At 37.0% G+C, this 24,728-nt stretch overlaps 1 protein-coding gene across 7 annotated transcripts in view; it reads right to left on the bottom strand.

The window, feature by feature from the left end:
• Window positions 1-5,583: 5,583 nt before the first annotated feature.
• LOC110375897 (kazrin) overlaps window positions 5,584-24,728 on the bottom strand; it is a 107,036-nt gene continuing 87,891 nt past the window's right edge. For 2 of the 7 annotated variants that reach the window (XM_049837945.2, XM_064035848.1), the window contains exons 7-20: window positions 23,899-24,026; window positions 23,081-23,257; window positions 21,622-21,766; window positions 20,019-20,156; window positions 17,057-17,147; window positions 13,296-13,486; window positions 12,764-12,963; window positions 11,683-11,892; window positions 11,413-11,571; window positions 10,826-10,949; window positions 10,600-10,744; window positions 8,322-8,433; window positions 7,943-8,241; window positions 5,585-7,293 (exon numbers count right to left, since the gene is read on the bottom strand). In XM_049837945.2, the coding sequence (XP_049693902.1) occupies window positions 7,149-7,293; window positions 7,943-8,241; window positions 8,322-8,433; window positions 10,600-10,744; window positions 10,826-10,949; window positions 11,413-11,571; window positions 11,683-11,892; window positions 12,764-12,963; window positions 13,296-13,486; window positions 17,057-17,147; window positions 20,019-20,156; window positions 21,622-21,766; window positions 23,081-23,257; window positions 23,899-24,026 (2,264 nt within the window). In that variant the 3' untranslated portion in view covers window positions 5,585-7,148. The other 5 variants (XM_049837949.2, XM_064035850.1, XM_064035849.1 and 2 more) reach the window with 5 other exon arrangements.

Genomic DNA, 24,728 nt, shown 5'->3' with positions numbered 1-24,728 from the left:
CCAGTAATGAGCTTGCGCGGCAGGGGAGGCCCAATCGCGGTACGATATTATTAGCTCACAGGTGGATCCTGTCCATACCCTGGTATAATCTCTTACGACGCCCCAGGGAATCGATGGGTGGTCGTGTTCCGCGAACCTTTAGGCACTGCCAAATTCCCTACCTACAAAGGTAACTAAGTTTGACACACTTTCGCCGAGCTGAGTAATCGATTAATTTGTTCGTAATTTAGCGATTGTTGTGCTTCAACATATGAAGGCAAAACTTTGGTAACGGAATTGTAGCAGTTCTATATTTGAAATGTATTTACTGGTCGCTGCTTTGGAAGTTAAAATTATTAATAGACAAAACAAATAGGAACGGTTTTCGTATAATCCATTTATCTAAATCATTTCACTTATAATTAATTTGAAAACTACTGACCCCAAAAGTTTTCAGAGTAAATTTGTCTCACAAAACTCGAGTAAAAGTTAAATTTGGAAGCAAAATTATGATAATCCATCGTTTCGTGATGCACAGGTGCTGCTAACAAAGTTCCGGACAGGATAATGTTCATTGTTCGCTCACAATAAGAACAAACAAAGAAGCGAGTGAAGGAGCTAATTCGCGTCGGCTTACAAACCAGCTCTTTGAGCCCCGAGTGGCACGGAAAGCTTAAAAATCAACCAACCGACTCCATTCACTCGGAGGTGTTACTTGAATGCAGCGTTCGTTCATTCTCCACAATTGAAATGGTAATGTGGCTCCGCTCCACTTCTAATTGCCATGCAAATGTTGGAAGCCGTACCTACTGATATGTTTATAGCTGTGCAAGGAAGTCGAATCCTCTCAAAGAGGTGATCACGCTCGAAATGGTTCTTTCAGTTGTCACCGAGCGAGCGGGGAATGCAATCTAGTACTAGTTTAGCCCCGAGGAGCGCAACTATGTTACATGCGAGATGCTAGCCGTATAATAAATTAATGCAGTTACCGCCTAGAGCCTAGTTATGCTCGGGATAATTATTGTTGCAGTATACTGGATGTTGTTTTACCCGAACACAACCGCGCTTTATGTAATGTTTGTAATTTATAAGGGGCGTTAAAGTAGTTCTGCAGGATTATTTCAATGTAAGTCAAAAAATTACTATTATACCTACATAAAAATCAACTCCATTTATTTGACTTTGGCCCCCAACATTTTCTACTAATTTTGGCAAATAAAACCGATTTGAGCAGCAATCGCGGCTATCCAATTATTCTAATACGCCAAACCGGCACAATGATCCAATCATGGGGACTTTTGTAAAACTGCGGCGTTCGAACTCGGCTCACATAATGACTGAACTATGTAAATAGCGCGTATTGTTTGTGATAACTATGAACAAACCGACGCTTCGACAAACAAAAGGGATTTCAACAAATAAACTATTCCATGCGTTTAACAAAGTTAGGTTAAAAGCGGCAAAACTCAACTTGTGTAGCGACGGCGGACTTGTCACAACTGCTTGTACACAAATAATAAGCTGTCTCTGTGAGCTTTCTAGTAAATATAGCACTTAAATGGAATTTTCTATCTTTCTTCGCGTATTTTTCCTATTAGTATTTGGCGTTGTACTTACTTTTAAAGTGCTTCTTTACTTGATATTATTTATTCATGTTTTTTTACGAAGCTACAAAGGTATTAGGTACTATCTCTGTCTCGAAATACCACTTCGTTTATGTAATAGTTTAAATAACCTATCCTATTTTTTAGAATAACAAAGCACATTGTCGTTGTGAACAACAACGTCAAGCTATTGCAAGTCGCAAAGGATTAATTATATTATATATTAGCGCAAAATTAATATTATATTGAGATGTCGGATGCTCAGGCTGTAGTAAAGTTGTGTTCTTCCGCGGATGCTATGCGAGGCGTGCTGCCGGATACACGGCGGGAAGTATCCTCCCAGCTCATAATATAATAGTCTATGTACATTACACGCATTCGTAGGCTCCTGTATGTGATTAAAGGAATTTAAAATGGTTTATAAGACTAAGTACATGTTATTTAGTTGCATATATACAGCACATCTATTTATATTATTGTTATTCTGTATCTGTCATTTTAAAAACTGACTCCGAGCTACTGGGAACGTACCTGTCCATGTCCAGATATGCTAGATGGAGTGTAACTACATATTTCGAATATTAAGCCTGTGAACCACGTTTGGACTGACCACAAGACTGAGATGTAGCTCGTATTAATTCTGTGCTGTTTAACCAGAAAGTCGCTGAATTTCATGATTTTATGTAGTGTTATATTTTAATGCGGGCAATTTCACATAGCCAATTAATGTTTGTTAGTTCTTCTTCTGAGTATTTTGATATAACTAAGGATGACATAAAAATATCCAAGTGTCAGTTTTATTCAATTTTGACGTGATTGCTAGTTTACACCGCTACCGTTCGCTGTCCACCGTAATCGAATATCGGGAAAAATTGGACTATGAAAAAATTGATTTACTACCGGGAGTATATTGCTAGTAAATGATAGATTGCGATATCAAATTGATTGTATTACTTGGCCGAGAGCTTGTAGGTAAATATCGTGTCTCGTTATGATGATTGATAAGTTACAAAGACACATGTGAGGGTCGTTAACTTGAAGTATCTTTATGTAAGTTTCATTTTTATGCTGACTATTGATCACCATTTTCGTAAAAATATTTGTTTTGCTCAATGTTCAAACTAGCATGTTACAACATCCTTTTTAGAATAATTGCCTGCAAAAGCTTTTTATTTTATTGCAGCCGCACCAGTCAACTGTTTTTAAAATGATAGATAAAATCTCATGCATTTGTTTCATTCCACGCAGCAAACGAGTTTCTATTTTGACAAACCAACGCCAGCGTGTCTGCAAACACTAGGTAATGCGTATAAGAGTACAAACATTGTGCGTACAATTTTCATTGCAAATTGGACAAATCGAGTTTTATTTGATGCGTGAATAGCTCCCAAGTTTATTTCCGAGCTCATAGGAATATTTTTGCATATTTTCTGGTATCACGAAGCGTCGATTTACTTCAGTTTCTAGATTGAATTTTCGCTGACAGTATAAAATGCGTGGATTCCATGTCTCGCCCACTGGAGTGCGGCAAGCGAGCTTTCTCAGCGATATTGAAACTTAATGATGCGTTCCGCAATACTTACGTGACTGAAGAAAATATTATTTCGACTTTATTCGGCTTATGATGGAGAAAGGTTGTCATTATTGGGTCATTATAGCTTCGAAAGTAGGTTTTTATCATTAAGTACACAGTTAGATTTTGGAGCCGATTCAACAAAATTTTATTATATTGTCGCTGTTTGTCTGTTTATGAAGTTTTGCTTTTTTCGCCATTTTAGCCACAGTTTTTATGAAGGACTGATATTTCATAGAGAATTGTACAGACGAAGCAAAATACGGTAAGTACCAAATGTTATCTCAGTTTAATTAGGATCTAGAAATGTTCGCAGTTCGTGCGGTCGTTTTGTGAAATTGAAAAGAAAAGTAGTGTTTGTTAAGTAAAGTTTGCGAGTTGGCCGGAGTTTAGCGAGCGAGGGAGCGACCGCCTAGTGGCGCCTGCGCTGCTGGTAATGACACCTTGCTGCTCAGAACCTCATTCAGGAACAGTGCACAAGTTTCCTGAGTTTATAAACGAAAAGTTCTTACCAATCGGCAAAGAAGCCGTTGTGCAGAGATGATTAAAAGTCAAGTTTTTATATCAAGTACCTCAGCTCTTGAGATACCTAAAAAAATATCGCGTATCATTGCGTTATCTACTTGAGTAAATAGCTTGTAGAAACTTGTGACAGGAGTACCTATGTTCTCTTTTTATTACAATAGAAGATAGAAAATATATAAAAATCAATCCTGAGAAGTGATTAAAACTACTGTTACGTTACCTGTCGGTTCGTTTATAAAATTCAGTATATACCTACTTACATTTCTTCGTCTTAGACAACATATCTTTCCGTGTTTATTCAACACAATACCAGTCTTATATATTTCATTACAACAACTGACCTCCACAAGTCAAATATCAGCAGTACTGTATCAGGGTGGGCTAGTGGCATATATTGCGGGCACAACACCGCAATACCGCGCGTAATGATAGAATGTCCCCGGGCGCCGCACGTGACGTGACTGCCGAGTGCAGCCCTGGTAGCATCACCATCGACTGTTTTATATCACCTCTCTGTAATGCCAAAGATATTGATAGCTACTGTTATATAAATGCTATAGGAGCCCAATATCTAGATAGAATATGTAATTTTTTGTAGGTTCTTATGTAGGTAGTGTAAAAAAGCAGGATAAGTAGAAAGGTAAGGAGAACCATACTCCTTATGTTAAGTTCCCTATGTTTTAGGCAATGAGTAGGTACCTATATCTTAAAAGCAGCAGCCTTATTTCTCTTATCAAATTTATTTTCTAACATCTGTCATTAAATAACAGCAATCGCATAAACTAATTAGGTACTATCTAGGTAAGATGTGCTTTCATGCAAAAAAAAAAAACATTCGCTAAAATACGCGCGAACTGTCTCAGCCAGACAGCTTAAAAGGAGGTACACTCATAGATTTATAAACATCGTAAGTGAAACACTTGGCACACGTCAGAGGCGACGCCATAACGAACTTTCCCCGTCCGAAAGCCGACGTCTCCTATAAATAATTGAACAGCCAACTCCACTGGCGACTTCAGATGATAGCTCCGCCACTATATTATCGAAAAGAGGAATCGTTTAAGTGTTCCTGAATATTTGCCGGCGTTCCAGAAGTTTCTACTGTAATTTACATTTCTATATTTTATGAGAGAGTAAATTATGCGAGTGCACACGTAGGCGTTTTGGTGGTAGTGTAGCTCTCTTCTTATGGCTTTTGTGGGCAAAAGTTATGCTTATGATTTAACCATAAAAGTCAAAATTGTGTGTGTGTGACTAGACCAGCTAGAGTATACCAGCTATTTAGTTTTAATTTTATGACAACAACTTAGATCATATATTTTATGTGGCCTAGGACCCGTTTTTATGTAACTCGCCGAGTACCACGTTCATATAGGCACAGGTTCTTATCTGTGTATTCCCATGCGACCAGAACTCGAGACAGTATCCAGACTAATTAGTTCAGTTAAATAAAAATAAAGCAATCGAAACTGTACTCTTTGTCGATGTTATGCTACAAAGATATTATAAATATTTGTTCCGCGGAAGTTCCGCGTAACTAAAATATTCAGTTCAAAGGCATCAAAAGGCTTGGCCGCGTGTTTCCGCCATCGGTATTCTCGATAACTCGAGCAGTTTCTTTTATCAGCCTCTTTTGTAGATCCTTTGGAATGAGCTATTAAATAAATAGCTAGTGGCCCTCACCACACCGAATAAAAGAACACGACCTTCCCTCTATCGCCAACAATATACGCAATTGAAAAATAAATCGGGTTCCCTTAGAATATATTTGTTCCGATATTTTGACTGAGACCCTCATCACTACCTTTGTGTGCTATAAATATATTCACTATCCCATCTCCCGACCCAACACCAAGTGTAAATGAAAAGCTCTTTAATTTCACATATTCTTTATTTTTTAAGTTTTTACGAATTCTAACTAATTGGTAACTCAAATATCACAAAATGAAAATAACATTAATAAATAAAATATTTTAAAAACAATAAAAATAATAACAAAATTGAATACACATCAATATCAAAAGTATAGGATTCAAGCTCGATGGGAATGTTTATGTAATTCCTATGTATTTATGTACTTGTATAAATCGTCTAATATGTACTTTTGTTATAAAATACTGGAGTTAAAAGCTCTGGGTTTATTTTTGTAATGCGTGAGAGTTTTGCGTTATCACAGTGTTCGGCAAGTAAATACAGCGTGGTTAGTGAACATATTACGTTTTACTTATAAAAGTATTTTGCACTACCTAACATTTGGTATTTCTTACAGCATTGCGTACGTATTGACTAGTTTCACTACTTACACTTTTATAAGTAAAATGATCATTGTGAAAACTTATTCGAAAACATTTAAAAGTTACACATATTAAATTATTACTATCCCGTACATTGTAATACTGAATATCATAAGACAGTCAAATGTTACTATTATTATTTAAACTCAGTCTATTTGCTTTGACAAATTCATTTGAAAGTTGATATGCGACTTTGTACAAAATGATATTTGCGTCCGCACAAACTTTAGTTTCAATGTTGATATAGGCTGCCTTCATAAACGCAACCATTATTGTGGTTATAGCTATCAAAATACGGCTCTCTATCGCGAATTCCAATGATTGATTAACCTAATTAAAATCGGTTATCGGTTTGGTCCTCGCTTTGTAATGAATGTAAGTTTACATTTTATTTCGAACCTTAGTTACATTATTTTAAGGATCCATTCATATTCGCACGTTTTCTTATATTGTGGGCATCTTTTCACATCACCGTTCAATGTGTGGTTTTCAAAAAGTTCTCTTGCATTCCGGCTGCACGCCAGCGGCAAAATTTTGCTACGTTCAGAATTTAATTTACTCTTGCCACAATAATAGTAAATTGTATGTTCATTTGAATGGATCTTTACTATTCTAAGTTATCTATGCTTCTTCAAATCGAATGATTTTGGGTTCTTTCGAATTATTTCTACACACATAGTTTTAAATATTTCTATACACGATGAGGGTTTTTAACGACTAGACTGGTTTTAATAGAGTCAATAAAATAGTTCCTATATTGGACCTAGATATACATGATGCTCCATTTTTTCTTAGGTATCCTCCCAAAAGGAAATGTCAACAATTCTTGTATCCAAATGGGCTGAAATACAATTGGGTTTACAAAGAAGAGGACAATGAGATTCGCGTACAAGGAACGAACATGTACCAAAGTAATATTTAGGGTAAAGGTCATACAGAGCCTTGTCATACAAGAGGTATTTGAGATCAGCTGATGACAACATTTGCATGGAATGATATGTTGGGAACCCTACTGTTTCTGATACGATCTTTCTAGAATATTTTTGATCAAATTGCAATACGTTTTTAGAATATTTTGACTAGAAGCAAATGTTTTCTATATCCTAGGTCACCAGTCTCACTAAACACCGCTTGAATGTTAAAGCTCGTAACACAATTGACATAAGGGTCAGTTTACACTGGTGCTTTAGTGCAAGCGTTGATGTCGCCGATGCTCTTAACACGGCGGTGTCTCTTCTGCTTCAGAACTGCGTCGTCAGCCGACTTGGCTGGAAGAGGCGAGCTCACTCGGTGAGCATGGTCCGCTTTGTGTCCGTACCTAGATCGAAACAAAGCGTAAGTTACGATGAAATGCAGAATTAAACTGAGGATAAGGTTTCTGAATTTGAACTGTCAAGTTGTAAATTAAGTTCAAAGTGTCAATATAGTCAATATACAAAAAGAGCTGGAGTTTCTGTACATAAACGTGTACCTTATAAAATCTAAAAGTCATAAAACAAAATAGCCACAACCAATTTTATCAGACATCACCCTAAATGCAAATTTCGAGCCTAACAAGGTTATCCCCACAAATTCAAGTAGGCGGGTAGTCAAACACCTACGCGGGCATAGTGTGCCACATTTGAAGTTAGATTACGTCGGGAAACAGCAAACCTTTGTCTTCTACTCTTGTAAACGTAATTAGGTCATCCAATTCTGTTGGCTTTAAACCGCGCTGCATCCAAAGAAATAAAAGAGAGAGCTCTATTGAATTTCCGCGATTTCGTTCGCATGGAGTTTTATGCAAGTGTCTATAGAAATGTGGATTTAGTTTTTATGTTATTTTTGTTAAATATACTCTTAAAACGAACGGCTCCATTTATTTTGACCTATATAACTTCAACAAAGAGGAATAATTACAGAAGTACCGAGATGTTGTGGTCTTTCGGATCTATCTCTTTCGGAAACCAACTATGTAGTTCACTTACCTATGAGTAATACTAGAGTTCTCCTTGATATCATTGAGCCTAGTGAGACTGTCTCTCGTAGATACACTGGACTGGGAGTACAAGCTCAGCGGCGTGTATATAGGCTCGTATTCCTGCAGTGTCGGCGGAGGCGCGTACGTCATGCTGAGCTGGGAGAGCGTGCGGACAGCAATCGGCGGTGAGTACGATAGCTGGTAAGGCTGAGTCAGACTCAACACGCTGGAACTCTCGCTAGAACTCGATGGCGATGTCCTCTCGTGTTTTGGTTTTAACACCCCTAGAGCCCGAGTTATTGAACCCTGTAAAGAAATCTTAGTTGTGAAATCAAAACGTAACGAGTCTTAGTGGCTTTGAAGAAAGAGGAACCTCTTTCCCTTACCCTCAAACTATGCCTCCTAGAGTCTCCACTAAGATCGATGCCTGGTAATCCAGTCGCAACAGACCTTGAGAACGGTCTACCCAACATCCTGATTTGGTGACCGAACAAGTTTCTGAAAACCAATTACAATGTGATTTCACTACACAACAGAAGCAGTACAAATTTGAGACCACATAAAAGCCAGGCAGAGCGTAGTTTGCGTAAGTTATGGTCGCTTTAATCTCTCAAATTTGCACTTATTTGTGTTTAATATCTGCTAACACAAAAAGCTCACATGCAAATTCTGTTTTAATTATATTTTACAGTCGCAATGTTGGACCTCAGTACTGCATATTCTTTTTTGTTCCTAGCAGAAAAAATAACGCAAACATTTTTATATTCACAGATTTATGTTCATTGGAAGCTACGAGAGACAGTTAATAAAAAGTGAATTGTAATTCAATAATATTTTGCATAGACATCAAAAGCATGATGCACTTTGCTGGAAATGATACGACTCATGCTGATTGTGTACGAATATGGATATAAATAAAAATAAATAACACGAGTAAATATAATAATGGATTGTATGACAATGAAAAGTACTGAATCCAATATTGATATTGGAAGTAAATATTTTGAGATAAATACTGGAGCATCAGACAGTACTGTTCCTTGTGCACTTGAAGTAAAAACAACAACAATACAAGTAAAATGTCATAACTAAATCCATCAAGCGCGCATGTCAACGTGTTGGAAATTATTATTATAAAACAAAATGGAACGTTACATGGAAGGAGAAAATGTGGACAGAGTCTGATTATTATGTAGTGCGGACTAATGATGATGACAGAGAGGCATTCATGATGTATCGATAAAATGATCGTTACCGTTCTGTCTCGATGCAAGGATCGCCAAGTTTAGGGTGATGGATAATAAAAAGAAACTGACTCGATGTCCCTTAGGTTTATCTTTTTCATCAGGATTTATTCACATTTATAGTTCAATTGATATCGTTACAGGTGAACCTAATATACAATGTTGTCAACTTTACAGTATGAATGTATACAAGTCAAAAACATAGTTATCTTAAAGTATTAGTAAACGCTATTATTGTTATAATCCTAAAGCTATGGTGATGGTTCCGTCTTTACACCTATGAATATTCAATTGTAAAGATTTTAAAATCTTCGATTATTACAATTATTCCAAAATCGTCATAAAATTGAAATGAAACCTCATTAAGTTTAGTGAATGCAGGTAATGGGATATGAGTTACCCCCTATGAATAATACGAAGCATTTCATGCTTATATCTTTATAATATCAACTAAGTTGTATACATTTACTAGTTTACCAAATTGATCAATCTCGAATTAACATTAACGTGACGAATCTAATCTACGGCAAGATCGGGACTCTAGGGGGTCACAATGTCCAACATTGAATCTAACACTGACGAAGGCGAAGGAACAAAACAAAATTACTGTGAATGTGTCCGATCGCTCCAACTTTTTGATATCCTTTACTTACAAACCACGATCCCTACGATAACTTATCAGTCTTCACCGCTCGTAAAGTTTTCCATCAAAAAAGTTTCAAAAAACGAGCAAGTTTTGACGGTAGGTAGATACAAAATTTTCTTTCGCAAAGAAAATATTTTGTGTAAAAATAGCGAATTTACAAACATTTGATACAGGAAATTTTACATAGATACAGATTTGGGCACCGAAGCGATTATTTATTTTTTAAACGAGAGTTTTTTGATTTTCGTTGGTTTATCTTTGTTTTGTGGACAACATGGATGCTCGGGCAGCCTCCACTTGCAGTTCTTCCACCTGGCAAAATATCGTATACCTGCAGGATTGCACCTCACATTATAATCAACTACAGATGCTCACGTACGGGAGAGGACTACTCATACAGCCGGCCATGCACTGCGGCATCACACGCCACTCGCCGACATACTTCCATCACTTTATTATAATGCATATATGGGACAAACAATCTAAGAACTTCGTTATGATATATGTATGTGTAATAATATAGGTACTGTGCTCATTGTCACCAAACAAACTGCTAAACATATTCAGGTATATATTGTAAGTACATAATTCATTCATGTCATGTAATATATTAAGAAAATATAACATTTACATAGATACATATTGAATTGGTGTGGATAATATTGACTGGCAAATTGATTGGTGGAATTCATATACATACTTATAAAATTGGTGTCTGAAGCAAATATTATATTTTCCTGGATTGGAATATAAATGAGTGTGTTGGTGACTTACCTCGCTGGGATGACGAGAGCATCGAATTCTGCTACCAAGTGTCTTCTGATAATGCTCTTGGATGGAGGAATGCCGAGCGCGGTCGCCATTGTCTCACCGGTGAACGACGGCTCTAGGACCACGAGCCCGCCGTGCACTCCACTGTCTGTCGTAATAACATTATCAACTACGTGACCGTCTGTTCTAGCCTTAGAAAAGACAATTTAAACTCGAAGGAAAAACGTACCTTTGAGATTTTCCGCAAATTCACCTAAATCAATATTATGAGCCCATCGCATAAACCTCTGATTGGTCCAAACTAAGGGATCGGCGTCGACGTTCTCGCATTGGTGCCGTCTGACAGCGAGCGCCTACAACAAACAAAGATGTTGCAAAAACTTAACGATGATTGATCGGCTCGGGTAATTTATAACGTTGAAAATAAGAAGGGAAATAATAAACGTGATGTAACAGGTTTTTAGCTAACTGTCGACCAGGCAAGAGCGGAGTGCACGATGATTAATGGGTGTACATTACGGGGGCACGGCAATGCGAGACGGAACATTTTGTTCCAGCTCATTGGATAATCGCTCATTTGCTTTTCGTTATCTCACCCCACTTATCGGGAGGGACGTGGAAAGGTTTCTCATTTCGAGCCACGCAATTTGTAAATGAGATGAAGAGTGTAATTTATGTCATTGTCATCTTTAATCTATTTTCTTTCCTTTATTTATCTATTATTTAGTCTTTGGTGAATTACTTTTGTTTTCAACAGTTATTAGTCAATGTATTTTAGACATATGTAAATCGGATCGTCATTTATAGCTCACTGACCTGTCGGTCGTACTTCATTATTCTAAGCAGATGTATGCCGTGCACGATGGAGGCCTGGTGGAATTTCCTCGTCACTCCGAGGTACTTCTCTAGTTCCTTCTTGCTGATGGTGTCTAACATGCGAGCGTCCACCAGGTTTGCCAGGAACGACTCCGCGTACTGTTAGAAGAAATGTTATTTTTGATGTACATGCTATTATAAGGGGTAGATATAGAAATGTAAGTAATGTTCTAGTTTTGTCACTATGTTTGTTTTTCCATATAAACGTACCTGTGACAAGCCCAAATCCGGCAGCCACTCAGCAGCAACCCAAGCGTGGGTGAGCTGTCCTATACTGGGGTTCCTGACGAGGTCGGGCCGCCTCCGCTCCTCGATGGCGAGCCGCAGCTTCTTGCGGTGCATCGGCTGCGAGATGCCCAGCCCCACCTCCAGGTCCGCGTCAGACAGCTCGAGCAGAACCTGCCCATTCAAAGCACGGATCTAGAACCAACCAGAACACAATATTTGACGCTTAATGCGCGTCTCTCGCTCTACTAAACACATCCCTACATGTTATAACTCCACCACGACGTGAATAACTTTTGATGTTCGTGATTTCCCTTTCATGTCAAGACTGCCTACTCAAAAGTTTGATATCAACATATAAATAAGCAAATTCCGCAGTCGATGTACCCGGGGGTGTATCGGTACCCGATTTCCATACAAATGTAATAAAATGAGCGCATTCCGAATAATGAATGGATTTGTGGGTAATGAAAACGGTTTTTTTATTCCATTCGTTACATATGAAAATATAATCCGCGTCGTTTTCATCGAGAATTATGACCAGCCAAAATTAAATATTGATTTAAGTATCACGTAAGTCAAGCTGAAAATAACCGACTATTAACCATTGAAGTTTTGAAGCATGTTAACAAATGGAGTACTAAGTGCTTAATACGATTTGTGCTAATACTTGAAGCCTCACGCAGTTAAATGTAACAGAGCATTAGTGACCTCGTTTTACTGACACCTTTAGACACCTTTACGAGGTAGTAAGACAGTACGTAAATTTTTCAATTTTTGCAATTGTGCTGACGATAAAGGTTTTATAGCAAGTGACGGTGAGGGCGAACTTTACAATCTATGTTTATAGCAATTGTTATAATACATATTTTTATTATAAAACTTTGGAAGCTATTAAGTGCTTTGTAGAAATGATTGCGAGATATTATAATTCCTGGTGCGAATTTAAAGCATACGTACTAATTAAAGATGTGCTCCAAGCCATGCAAGGATCGCGAAGTTATGGCGCGAAGGTATACCTAATTATATAACAATAGGTAGATGTACGAGTATAAGATGAACAAACCTTGCCACTCTTGACATTATCAGCAACAGCAGCAGCATACTGGGGCATGCCTAATGCCAGCTCCAACCACGCAATAATTGCGGGGGCCCGCCATCTTGAAAGCGGCAGTGACGCGGCTTCTCTCAACGCGGCCTCGCTTCCCAGAGGCGACCACGCGCGAGTGCTACCAGTACCCGAGTAGATCGGCTCTGAACAACAAGCTAGATTGAACACATTCAACGTATTGGTTTGTGACCTGATCAGGTCGCCCGAAGGTTCCCAGTTCTGGTTGCTAAGGATAAAATGGGTTAGAAACAGCGTTAAGAAGTTATTTTGGTCTTGTGACCAGCGTGGGTGTTAATTAGCACGGAAAAAATGCGAGTTATATTTTTTGAAAGTATAATTAAATAAGATCCAAGTAATTATCAGTTTATAATGAAGCAGTTTATTTTTATATCAAAAGATTTTTTTTCAAGGAAAAATATTTTTAGTTCTTTTCGCTCAATACGTCACAGCAATCTGGATAGGTAGGTACTCTTAATTCTAAACTCACCACTCTCATGACCGCTAATAGCCGCGCTCCCGGACTTGGTGCGGTGCCTAGAACGCGCGAAGACGCGCGATATGGAGCCCCAAGCGGAGCCGCGGCCTCGCGAGCCCTTGCTGCCCGCGCCCGACCGGCCTCGCACGCCGCCCAGTAGCGCGGCCTCGCATTCACCTGGGCTCGATAGCTGTTCTACTGACCTGGGGTGGCATTTTGAGATGGTCCTTCAGTTGTCTTTGCGTTTCTGTTTCATAATTTACTTACTACTAACAAGCTTTAATTTTTATCATTGAATATTAAAAGTACCTAGTTACCTAGAATATTAAAGTCAGCACCTATCTCGAATTCATTCCTCGTAAATATTCAGTAGTTATATTACCAAGTATTTCAGAAAGATCTACGAAGACTGTGATTAACATGCATCAGGTGTACACCTCTTTCAATCATTCAAATGCGCAATTTATATTTGACACCCAATCGGTACCCACAACGCCCTTTCACGTAATTTTCCTTCTTGGAAATCTTAAAATATTGCAAGATGAAAGATATGGAAGGCAGTCTGCGAACGTTTGTGGAAAATGAAAAAGAATTAAGCCGGTAGAAATTGTAATTTCAAGTTAGTATTGCTGAATTGCGTACCGAATTGGAGTAATACTGCCGTCGTATGAAAGAAGGGCACATCTACCATTTTGGTCAAACTGAGATAATTGAGATTAAAGTTTTTACCATATTCTGCTCCATAGCGTGGAAACCTATAGCTTAAAAGAAAAAAAAATACTGATGATATATGCGTGAAGGTTAGTACTATTATATTTTTAACTTTTTAGTTTTTATATATAGTTAATTTTTAAATAAATTCAAATTATTCCTTTCAACTTAAAAAAAAATAATTAAAAAATACCACTTACTACAAAGAAATGGCATAATTAACCAAATGTGACCTTTCTTTTTAATATTTCAAGAAAATTAGTCATTGAGTCTGAAAGAAGGGGCACATTTGTCTAATTGCGCTTTTTTAGTGCAAATTTACTAAATTTTTTCTACAAAAAAAAGACAAATAATCATGCGAGGAAACTTTAATACACTATAAAACATTTATTGTCATGCCATTTCTGGTTATCCTTATCCAAATAACTGAAACAAATTTACTTCTAGGACACCAACATTTAAACAAAAAAGAACCTTTCTTAATATTCAATAGTTATTTTTAAATTATTAGGGATCTCATCCTTCAATTTTGGTTAACTAATAGAACTTATAAATTAGAAAGAAAAAGTGCTAATACTTAAACTCAATTACAGTTTTTAGTTAGTTACCTAAGTAAGTATACCTAAGGAAAATCAAAATTTAATATTTATATTCTTTTTAATAATAATAGGTTGGACCCAATTTAAAAATCTATAAAATAATCTCTAAATCTCTAAATTACAATATAAAAAATAAATCAAAATATTCTATATTAATAGAGGTAGTAATAGGAGCATAAAGAAGGCGGATCACAATCCATACAAAATTGCCCCACGTCTTATAACAATGTGACGTATCTCAAAAAAAAGATAAAAATGTAAAAAAAAATATGACATACTCTGTAACTTAATTTTTTTACACCTTCATACGAAAAAAATGCTTCAAAAATTGTTCAGTCGCTGTTATGAAAAAATTGTTCATGAGAAAATTTAAGGACCATTTTTTTTAATTATGTATATGATTGATAGTGTCTACCTCCCAGGTGGTCCCATATTCATCAGGTCAGGATCTGATGATGGAAACCCTGAGAAATCCAGAGCAACTTTTGAAAGTTGTAGGCATGCGCAGGATAAAAACTTGACAATGAGGTGTATGTCTGATTACACGATGCAACTTATTAAAAAAAAAAAAACCGACTCCCAAAAAAACACTGAAAAGCAAAAAAAAAACTATTAGGTGCATCGGCCTAGAAGTCGGTGCTTTTCATTGTTTTGGGAGTCGGTCTTATTTTTTTGTAAAAAGTTTTTTTATTTTTGGCTTTTCAGTGACAAGCTTAGTTGTTACTATCCGTATTAGTGGAAAGTTCTCATCCATACGAATAATATACGACCAAACACACCATACTCAATTGTCGAGTTCGCTTGACCTTCTCTGGTCTCCATCATCAGGTCAGCTCCAAAATTTCACTGTTGTAAAGGTCTATTCAATACAAATAATATATAAGCCCAAACACGAGGTAGTTTACATATTCAGTTGTTGATTTCCCTCGACCCTCTTTCGTCTCCATCATCAGGTCAGCTCCAAACCTTCACTGTTGCAAATTGTTATCAGACATACACCTCATTGTAAAGTTTTTATCCTGCGCATGCCTACAACTTTTAAAAGTTGCCCTGGATTTCTTAGGGTTTCCATCATCAGATCCTGACCTGATGAATATGGGACCACCTGTGAGGTACACACTATCAAACAAAAATATAATTTAAAAAAATGGTCTATAAATAGTCTTATGATCGATGTTTTCATAACAGCGCCTGAACAATTTTCAAACCATTTTTTTTGTATGAAGGTGTAAAAAAATTAAGTTACAGAGTATGCCATATTTTTTTTACATTTTTATCTTTTTTTTGAGATACGTCACATTGTTGTAGGACGTGGGGCAATTTTGATCCATCTTCTTTTGGTTTTCAACCTTTTTTAAGCTATGTTATTAGAGCTTATTCGTCGCTTATGGCTTCGACGTCACAGGCAGAACTGACGCGTTTCAATCAAACCCTGCCCTCCTTTCCTCACCCCTAATCGTAAATAATTTAAAGAAAAGGCACAACTGGGTCTTTGTGACTTTTATACGTAAATTAATTGAGAAATACATGGATTATTTATTTAGTAGAAAGAGCACATCTGGCATTTGAGCCTTTTCTTTATGTTATGTTGTAGATGTGCCTTTTCAAAGTAGTTTTTAGTAAATATCTATATGAAATTATAGTCACATCTACGTATTTGTGCCTTTTTAAGCCATCTGTATCTCCGTATTCCTTAAAGATAAAATTCTACAAAAAATTGAGCAGATGCGCCTTTTTTTCTGATTCTAAATATGTATGTAACTCAATTTTTAAAAAAATGTTAGTTGTGCCCTTTTTTCTTACGACGGCAGAATACGCGATAAATTTTATGGTAAAAACTCATTACAAGCATCGTAGTAATAAAATAGCGATAGCCTAATAGGTTATCGTCACATTTCTATTGGTTTTGAATAGTCGCAGAGATAATTAGGTAAACCTACTACTTAGTGAAAAAAATGTGTACAGGGCAACTCGAAAAAAGGACAGATATAAACAGAAAAAGCAAGAAGTGTGCATTCAAGACAAAAATATAATTAATTCTAGAAATAAATTAGCCAGTAAAAGTAATAGAATAAACCATTTTCACCCAGTTTATTTTCAGGTTTTTACGAAGTCTAATAAACCACCGCTGCTATTCGCAAAATTGTGCTAATGTCGGCAAATAAAGATAGGACTTCATTTGCACCGAGATAACTTTTACAGGCGTTCTGAATAAATATTGAGAACGTTTCTAGTAGTCGCCGCATTTATTAACTCAACTCGAAAGCTGAATTTTTTACAGTTTTTAAGAACAGAAAGAAATACCAATATTTACCCATTTTTATGGCTGATATCAAACACAGTATGTTTTTTACTCTCATTAAGTGTTCGTTAGGAGGTAAATATTGTACAACTGAAATTACACACAAATGTAAATGTAAGGTTTAAAGGTTCATACACAATTAATTAACTTGAATAACTAACCTTGATAGGGATCCGGCGTCAATGGAGCGTGTGAAGGGCGACGCACTGTTGTGTGGCGACAGTGTCGGACTGCAGTCGCGGGGTGTGCTTACTGCGACAAATTAATACAATGAGGTATATTAATTACCTATTGCAAAGTCTTCTTCTTAAATTTAAGAGCCCAGCTCTTGTCGGTGCAGCTCCTTCCATTTACGCCTATCTAGCGCCAACTCCTGAACTTCCTTATACGTCACAACATTCACCTTCTCTTTAATTGCAAAGTCTAAGAATTAGTAAATTGTTATTCTAGAAATCTATTCTATACCTATATGGATGAACCTCGTAAGAACTTTTCAACCCAACCTAACATATTACTATGTGGTAGATGGTAATACTTTCTAACAATGAACCTTCTCAAGGCATCAGACTTACAAAACATGAAACTTACACAGCATAATTTCAATAATGCTCATATATTCATCGTGTTCGAGAAAAAGGAATTGAAAATGTGGGTGTCTCCTCACACTGAACCGAGCAGTATATCGTCGCCGTAAAGTACTTAGCTCTAATGGCGGGTAGGTGTATGTAGAATAGGCGAGGCTTACAAACTACTTTATATTACTCAAGCTTTTATCCTCCTCGGAATAAAATGTCCCGATGCATCCTATCGGAGGCTCGTCTAAGAAAAACGGGTTCAGCGCAAAGTACTAAGGCGTGAACCAATATTTGTATCTCTTTTTCCGAATTCCATTCTCGCAGTTCTGTAATTTGGAGGCGTTTGAATGAAAACTCAACATCCGCCCCGTTTATTCGTAGCGACAAGGAAAATATGCACGTTATTTTATTATTTCCTCTAAAACAAAGCTTTAGAGTATTTCGAAATTATACAATGGAAACGTTAGAAGCCATGAAATAGCTGTATAATAGAGATGACTTGCTTCCAGATTGTAAAATAACAAGCTTGAAACTCGGACATGTTTTACGAGCAATATCTATTTCCGACAGTTGGTTTGTGATGGCTTACACAAAGCCAATGGACCTTATTTGTGATATCGGATGACAGTATTTTATGTTGAAATATCAAATACTTTTCGCTCGTTGTGTTTTACGCACATACAACAGAGCTAACAGCACTCAGGGATTATGTAGTTTGTTAGCATTTTATAGATTACTCTCGTCGTACAACAAAAAAGTGTCGCTTTACAATTCTGTAATTTATTCTATGTAACAATACTTTTATATCAGCACCAAAACATGACAAAGAAATAAAGTTTTTAATCCATTTTCTAACCAATTGTACAAAAAGCGCCACCCAGTGAGACAGTTGATAACGTTGCCAGTTGCTGTTTCCATTTTCCAAATATACAAAAGAAAATTACTTTAGTTATTACAAAAGCATATCGAATACAATCGAAGTCCGATATTTGCGAAATAAAAACTCAATGAATTTGTTCCAGTTATGCAAAAGGGTGTAAACAAAAACACGGTACCTACCTATATTCTGATGAAATGAAGTTCTGAATTTCCGAACAGTCGTTTTGCAATAGTAACGTGGTTGTCAGGAGTTTTATTGTTTGATGTACGAAGCATGTTTCGTAAAACAGTATAATATTGACTGCTGCCTCCAGCAATTTTAGTTGTTAAACTGTACACATTTTAGAATGCAGAATGCGTTGAAAATTGTTATTTAGCATACTGTGGAGTTCCATAATTTGCATTTAACAGCGTTTCAATTCCCTACCAGTTTTTGTTGAACAATTACTGACGGAGTTTTATTCAGCAAAAACAGTAGAAAACTGTACCTAGTAAAATTGAGAAATTAAAATTACAGTGGTCAAATGATACTATTATTACTGAAATATTCGACCAGCTATAGGTATATTAATAACGAAAAAATCCAGGTGCAATGAAATACTTTCGTCAGATTCTTTCTCAGAACGAAATGTTTGTTCAAAGAGAAACAAAATGAATAGGTACATAATTTTCGACTTGACCACACACGAAAGTTTCGTACGAGTATCAAAAGTAAATAGTTTACTTGCTCCTAATTCCTCTATGATTCGCTACACAGACTATTCCGAGAATACGTTCTCGGTCGTCAATTTATCAGAGCTTGTTGTCTCACAACTGTGCGAAACAATTTCATTCTGTCATTAACAAAGTTTATTCTCAAATAAAAAACTCGTTTCTACAGAGAAAATTTTTACTGTTTCAATTTTTCCCGCTAAAATGGCCTTTGATAAGAAAGATGGGAAACTTCGTAATGTTTAAATAGATGAGATTTTTTAATGTCCACGGCCAGAGAACTCTCGAAATGAGTCATTTCACTGTATATAATATTCATAATGTAAAAGTTGAATGTTTCGAGCGCGGCGACAGATATCATTATACTTGTTTTCAACATGAGCGAGTTGCAATCCGCTTTATTTTCCGGCTGAATCATGGAAATCATATTTCACTTCATAACAACAATGCCGCGGATGTAACAACGTTAAAAGTGATTCGTTTAACTTAAATTCGTCAAGAATTAAAGAAAATTCGACATTCAGATTAATTGTACACACAAAATGAAGTTAAAATGTTGATTTTTTGCCCGAAAAGCCAGAGAACAAAAGGGCAAATTATATATTGCGGCGGAGTAAGAAATGAGATTAAAAAACGTGTTTACGTATGTATCTTGGGTACGGAATGATTCGGCGAAGCATTAATCAGAATAATCGTATGATATTTATCATTCTTTGCTTGTATAATATGGTTTTTTACTTGGCTATGGCTACCAACTTGGTTATGACTAAAATGATCCTTTGCCGATTAGGTAAGTATGTAGTTCTCATCGTGAGCATAGGACACATTCTATCGACGACTGTGCTCGATTCAATGAAGTCTTGATCCGTGACTTCATCGGGTCTTTTGAATCGCTTAAAAAAGACACATGTTTTTTCATAGGTATTATTTACTATTTAGGCAGTGATATATCACTCACGTTGATAGATATGATGAGCAGAAGACACGAGTGAGGCGGCGTCCGTGTCATACGCGTCGAGCGTGGGCGGCGCGCCCTCCGCTGTCGAGTCAGACAAGTTGCCGCCGCACACCGACGTGGCGCCACCGTCGCTGCTACCTGATTGTCGAGAATACGGGGAATTGAGATAAAGGAGAATTAAGAAGTGTACAAACATATAAAATACTCGGGCACAGACAAAATTGGTTACAAAATAAGTACATACATACCTTACAACTTCATGGTTACTTCCCAACTAGCAAAATTCTCCTATAGCAATTGACTAACAAGATTACACGCCTTATAGAAATCTAGTAGACGCATTAACTTAGGCCACTGATCCTGCTAAAGCATCTTTTAAGATGATTTGCACTACAAGTACTTTCGACCGTATAGTTTAGTTTTATAAATGTCAATAGGATTATTTTACACGACTCTTAGTAGAGCAGTCAGTCAGGATCAGTCTTATAAATGCAAGTTATAAAAGTTATTAGCAAAGTGTGACTTTTGATCCGATAATTGCATTTAGTAAGATTGTTTTATCTTGTTAACGTCTTGTTTCATTCTTCTATAAGACATGCACTTCCTATAAATGCCACAGATAAAGCTGCTAGAGGTAAAGATATTATAGAACAATTTTATCTTAGTCGTGACCCTTAACGGATTCTTAGCAGGAAGCTAGCATAGCCTCTGATTTTTATAAGTAAGGAACCTTGAAACTTAAATATGGTGGCGTAGGTATGTCATGTAAGCGTCTTAACTTAGATTAAAAAGTCATATAAAGGTTCTGATAAATGCAATGTAATGGCGCCCTATGTAGGACAGGTATTTATTAATTTATTACTGAATTAACAAATAATGAAAATGTTAAATTTTGAAGGCGCATGAAGATATGTTTATTATCGTCTAACATTTAATCAATAAAATTATTTTCGCACGTTGTGTAGGCACTCTTTACGAAACAGGCACACGACAAATGTTACATAATGACAAACCTTATTATAATGTGACTTTACTTATATTTTGAAAGAGGATTCAATGTCATGCACAAGCACAGTACAATGAATTAACGAAAAAAGAACGAATGATCGACTGAATGAATCTACTAATGATATTACGCTGATCACTGTAGGACTAATTACTCTAGTAGCGGCACGCGCCAGATCATAAAAGGACCAATCGCTCTTTTTGGATGCATTTACCGGATTTTTATAGGTCAAATATGTTTTGTTAAAGCACTTGATAAGGTAATTATAAAATCAAATAGCACTTTACCGGATTATAACAAAGCGACTATAGGGCGAAATAGTCCAATAAACTGCGCCCAAATGCGGCTATATTATCGTTTACAGGATTTCTATAGGATTAAAAAATACGTGCTCCTAGGATAATTACAGGGCTACATTTTGCTACTTGGGTTATTACATCTTTATCAAACACTTAGGTGTCAAAAATGGTCTTCTTAAAACCCCTAAAAGTGGTGACACTTTACCAATTATTATTGACGAAGACTCAGCTCTCCTTTAATAAGTACCTTGCTGCTTATACATGTCTCCTAGTCTATAATGTATGTTTATATAATGACCTCTAACACCGGAGTCGGCACTGCAGCTGCCTCTATCGCCGATCAAGCCGGAGGGGCCTCCCAGCATCATCGGCGGGCCCATGCCGAGCGACGCCACGCTCTCGCCCTCTGACAAGCACCCTGCGGCTTGTAACTGTCTCCGAGCCTAATTGAACACAAATATATCTCAATCAAACCACCTTTGATAAAAAACAACATCACAATTACTATGATCAATATTAATAAAAATTGTGGCTATATTATTCTTTGTTCGTGCCACTGCAATAAAGAATCATTCCTCGTCCAGTTATTAATTTCAATTACGAGATAAATGCGGTTTAATATGAGCTGTAATATAAATGAGGATGATGCAAGATTACGCTAAAGGGAAAAGCAATAAACGCGACATAATTTTCTTTTATGAACTTAGCAGCTCAAGTTATGAACATCAGAATTTTATTACTGCAAAGTTATTTAGCGCTCCATATTCTAGAAATGACATCTCAAAATTATTTGCCCACTTCGATAATGAAGTTACGTACGTAAAGTATTTATTTACATGAAGTGAGAAAATGCTAATACCTAATGTAAATAACTACCCGAAACCAAACATCCAAAACACGATTATAGTAATACGTACATCGTAACACCCTTTTAATGCTTCAATTAATTTCGATTGGGGCTTTAATTTGGACAGGATTTGTCCGCTCGAATGGGACATCCGTGCGAGCCCGCATCAACGTAATGGTATCGAATGTTCCGCGGTCGCAGGTTAATATCCGGATTATGCGTAACGGAAAATTGCGTAATAACAAACGACTTATAGTACTAAGTCGAGGAAACAGTTGCGTTTAATTTTCCCCACAATTTAGATCTGAGGTAGCAATTTGAAATGGTAATTAACACGAGCGAGTGATGGATGGTCCGCTTCGAGCGCACATCACGCCACCTATTCATCATAGTACCGAGCTGTCGATAAAAGTTTATTTATTATTTGTGAAGCCACTTCATCACTGAAGTTGTTCATCAAAAACAATTTCGAATAATTTCCATGTAATACCCGAGGACCGACAGGTTTTCAATGAATTATCTCGTGAATTGTATCGGAAATTTTGTTTAAAGGAGAACGTAATTGGATTTGACCATCATGTAGACTACCGCGACTCATAATCGAATTTTATTGTAATAAATGTAATGAATATGTTTCATTTCAATTATTCGGTTCATAATTTAACTATGCAATTAATACTCAATGTACCGGTAATGATTTGGTAAAAGTACCACGAACTTATGCATTTTCACCGCAAAACATAATGCTTCAGCTACTTGTGAACCTCATTATGCTCACTATTTTGAACACTGTAAAACACACACGCACCCATTACAGGTATTTCTTAAAGAGTTTTTAGGTACCTACGTTTATATATTTCGTTCATGAAAATATATACATACATAACATATGTGGTGTACCCCAACCTACCTCAAACAGTTGTTCCCTGGCGTGTCTGAGCTGCGTGTCCCTGGCACTAAGCGCGGCGGCCAGTTGTAGCGATCGCTCCGCTTCGTCACGAGCGTGACGTAACAACGCTGCTCGCTCTCGTTCCCGCTCTGCTCGCTCTGCACCAAGTGCTGAGGACGCACCGCCTCGAGAACGCATCTGGATAAAAACTTTGTGTTCCAAAAACCATCTGTGTCTAAGCTCGTACGTCTTAGTTTTCCCGGTGAGTTACAAATCATATTACCTAAACGTGAGAACAAATTACTCAAGAAGAAATGTTAGGAAAGAATATAAAGAACTTAGACAGACTTGATGCGTTTCTGAAGACTTTATTAAAGTCAAGACTTCATGAATAATTATTAAAAGTTAGAACGTAATAAGGAGAAAAAGACTACCAGAAGCTCGGTAGCGGGAACAATGTCAGAATAACTTATGATATAAGAGCATTTGCTGAGAAGTTTCTGTATGTGTAAAATTCTATAAACGGGGAAACAACTGAGCAAGTTCTGTGTGACCTAGATCCCATCCGAGCATAATGAGCCTTGCTAACGTTGCAAGATCAAAAGATATGACATAATAAATTGAGTGACCACACTGTTGGCTTCACAAGTAACGACTCTGTTAATGATACTGCAATATTTGGGATGGGAACCAATCTATATTTTAATTTGGCAACCTTGCTTCAGAGGTAACAAACCCTTTTACGTGACAGCGCATTTCTCTCACACCATCTAACAACATTATTGGATTACCGGTTATGCTAATATTCGCTTTCGTAATACAAAATTATTAAATTTAACCTGTTCATAGTTTCTTATGAAGTCTCGGAGCTCTTTCTCTTTGTCTTCGAGCGTGGCGTAGAGTTGTTTCATTTGGTTTAGTAAATCAAATTTCTCCGCTTTCAACCTCTTTTTGTCTGCTTTCAAAGCTGCAACAAATTTCATAAACTTTATGAAAATCCAATATCGTTAAGTTGGACTTATCCGGTAAAAAAATGCAGTGAAGAATGATTGGTTTGGGATGAAAGATATTGTGAAATACACGGTATGAATCGCATGGTCTAGTGAGCGAGTTTGTATGTGTAATAGATACAGAGTCGTGAACCATGCCTCGGTCCCGTGTGATTCCGGCTTTGAGCACGATGCTCGCTTTGGGCATGTGTCCTTTGTCGCTCCGCTCGCTCGCTATGCAGATCCCCTCAACTCGGACATTTGTGCGCTTCCAACGTTTGATAGGAAAATAAAACTCATAGAAGATTGATCTACAATTTTCCGTTTCTGCGAACTCAAGAGACTTGTCGAATGTTTTGACGATTGCCATCACTTTGGAAGTTTGGAAATTGGTTTTCGTTTCCGAGCTTAGATTTTATTCTCTGCTATAAACTTCGTGAATTTTTGAGATGTCTCACTTCGGAGAATTCTGTATCGACAAGTTCGGAGGTATGTTACCTAACTGGGTTTATAGATTAGTGCGGTTTCTGCGTAGGAAGGCAACAACCCTTTGATTGCGGTTTCATCGATCACGTGGAACGGCTACGTAAGGTCAACATATCACGTCTACCTTTGTATCTACAAGCAACTCAAATATGCGGTTGTTTGTGCCTGTTATGTTCAGGTTTGTTCTTGTGTAA

Source organism: Helicoverpa armigera, chromosome 8 (assembly GCF_030705265.1).
Source record: "Helicoverpa armigera isolate CAAS_96S chromosome 8, ASM3070526v1, whole genome shotgun sequence".
NCBI classification, from domain to species: Eukaryota; Metazoa; Arthropoda; class Insecta; order Lepidoptera; family Noctuidae; genus Helicoverpa; species Helicoverpa armigera.
This window is presented reverse-complemented; position numbering and strand designations above follow the sequence as displayed.